The sequence below is a fragment of the Lepidothrix coronata genome, unplaced genomic scaffold (genome assembly GCF_001604755.1).
Source record: "Lepidothrix coronata isolate B3197 unplaced genomic scaffold, Lepidothrix_coronata-1.0 Scaffold330, whole genome shotgun sequence".
In the NCBI taxonomy this organism is placed as follows: Eukaryota; Metazoa; Chordata; class Aves; order Passeriformes; family Pipridae; genus Lepidothrix; species Lepidothrix coronata.
In genome coordinates, this window is record NW_016690510.1 from 398815 (window position 1) to 401090 (window position 2276).

A 2276-nucleotide genomic window follows, 5' to 3' on the forward strand; every position below is an offset into this window, starting at 1 on the left:
ACTGTCCCTGGCACCCCTGTGTGTCCCGGTGCCATCCCACTGTCCCTGGCACACCCGTGTGTCCCGGTGCCATCCCACTGTCCCTGGCACACCCGTGTGTCCCGGTGCCATCCCTGGTGACACGGTGCTGCCCCAGGTGCTGCACATGACCTTCGGGACAGACACGGTGGTGGCCTGGGGACGGAATGTGTCGGCGAACGGGGTGGCGGTGCTGGAGGGCCACCCCTACCTGCACAGAGGTGCGTCCCCGAGGCCACCAACCCGCGGGAGGGTGGGGATGAGCCCCCGGTGACGCTGGGTGGCACCAGGACACCGTGATGGATCAGCGGCGGTGGCAAAGCTGCCACCAGGTTCCCTGTCCCCATCCCGGCCCGCAGGGCTCGGTGTCACCTGGCCGGGGGACTGGGTGGCCGTGGCCAGCAGCCTGGGCGTGCGGGTGGCCTGGGACGGGCACCTGGCGGTGACAGTGACGGTGGAGCCTGAGCTGCGGGGGGGCACCTGGGGGCTCTGCGGCACCTACACCGACGACCCTGCAGGTAAGGGCCACCTGCCCGGTGCCACCCCCACTCCACCTGGGGACAGGGGGGACACCCCCTGTCCCCCCACCCTCCCTGTCCCCCCAGATGACTTCATGGGCCCCGATGGGGACGTCACCCCCTTTGCCGCCGCCTTTGGCAACGCCTGGAAGGTGCCGGCAGCTGGCACAGAGGTACCTGGGCAGTGCCACACACCTGGGGGGCGGGGTGACCCCCCCGTGCCCATTTGGGGGTTCCCAGCACTGAGGGACCCCCGGCTCAGCCCCCGTGCAGGGACGTGCCGGAGGGTGGCTCCAGGTGTGGCCCAGGCGAGGTGGCACCTGCGGTGGCCACCTGCGGGCAGCTGCTGGCCCAGCCCTTCCAGCAGTGCCACGGCGAGGTCAGCGGCACCCGGGGGCGTTGGAGGCCGGGGGGGGTGCCAAGGGGTCCAGGGGGTTACCAGAAAGGTCCTGGGAGGTCCTGGGAGTGTCCTGGGGGGCCCTGATGGATCCTGGGGGAATCCTGTTCTGTCCCGGGGGATACTGGAAGGTCCCAGGGGGTCTGAGGGTCCAGGGGGTTCTGGGGGGTCCAGGGGGTTCCAGGGGGACTCCAAGGGGTCCAGAAAGGGGGTTCGGGAGGGGTTCCGAGTGTCCTGGAGAATTCTGGAGGGGTCTGGGGGATTCTGGGGGGTCCTGGAAGGGTCTGGGGGGTGTGGGAGTCCCAGGGGTTTACGTGGGGTCCTCACCTCCGCCCCCCTCCAGGTGGACCCCAGCGGGTTCTATGCAGCGTGTCTGGCGCTGCTGTGTGGGGACGGGGACCCTGGACCCTCGTCACCACCCGACCCCCTGTCACCCCCCGACCCCCCGTCGCCCCCCGTCCCCCCGCCCCCCGCCGCCTGCGACACCTTCTCCGCGTACTCCCGGGAGTGCTCCCGCCGCCAGGTCCACGTCCCCTGGCGCCGTCCCGGCTTCTGCGGTAGGAACTGCGGGGGGGCCCCTCCCCGACCCCTCTCCGCGGTGCCACCGGTGCCACCGCGGTGTCCCGTCCCCAGAGCGCCGCTGCGGCGCCGGGCAGCGCTTCTCCGACTGCGTGTCCCTGTGCCCGGTCACCTGTGTCACCGCGGGCAGCGCCGAGGAGGGGACGTGCCAGCGCCACTGCCACGGCGGCTGCGAGTGCGGCCCGGGGCTGGCCCGGGACGGGGACGGCTGTGTCCCCCCCGCCGCCTGCCCCTGCCACCACCGGCGACAGCGCTACGGGCCCGGCCAGAGCATCCGCCAGCGCTGCAACCGCTGGTGGGTGACACCACGAGGACAGCGGTGGCACCGGGGTGGCACCCATCGGAGGGGGACCCGGCTGATGGGCAGCGCCAGGGTCCCCTGTGGCATGTCCCCTCCCTAGCCCGGGGTCCCCTGCCGTGTCTCTGCGGTGACCCCGCTACCCCAGAGTCCCCCGCAGCATGTCCCCTGTGGCGTGTCCCCCCCAGCCCGGTGTCCCCTCGATGTATCCCTCTTCACTCCGCTGTGGCACGTGTCCTCCCAGTCTGATGTCCCCTGTGGTGTCCCCTGGGATGTATCCCTCTTCAGTGTCCGCTGTGGCACGTGTCCTCCCAGCCTGATGTCCCCTGTGGTGTCCCCCACTACCCCAGTGTCCCCTGTGGTGTGTGCCCCACCCTGGGGTCCCCTGCAGCATGTCCCCCTCCATCACAATGTCCCCTGCAGTGTCTCCCCTCCCCCTCGTGTCCCCCCGGTGTCCCCCCGGTGT

At 71.6% G+C, this 2276-nt stretch overlaps 1 protein-coding gene across 1 annotated transcript in view; it reads left to right on the forward strand.

The window, feature by feature from the left end:
* Nucleotides 1–2276, forward strand: part of SSPO (SCO-spondin) — a gene marked incomplete at its 3' end in the record, with an annotated part of 18123 nt that overhangs the window by 1741 nt on the left and 14106 nt on the right. Inside the window, exons 3-7 of the mRNA XM_017838278.1 lie at nt 137–239; nt 378–536; nt 624–709; nt 1277–1490; nt 1567–1811. Of these exons, the coding sequence (XP_017693767.1) occupies nt 137–239; nt 378–536; nt 624–709; nt 1277–1490; nt 1567–1811 (807 nt within the window). The remainder of the gene's footprint in view (nt 1–136; nt 240–377; nt 537–623; nt 710–1276; nt 1491–1566; nt 1812–2276) is intronic.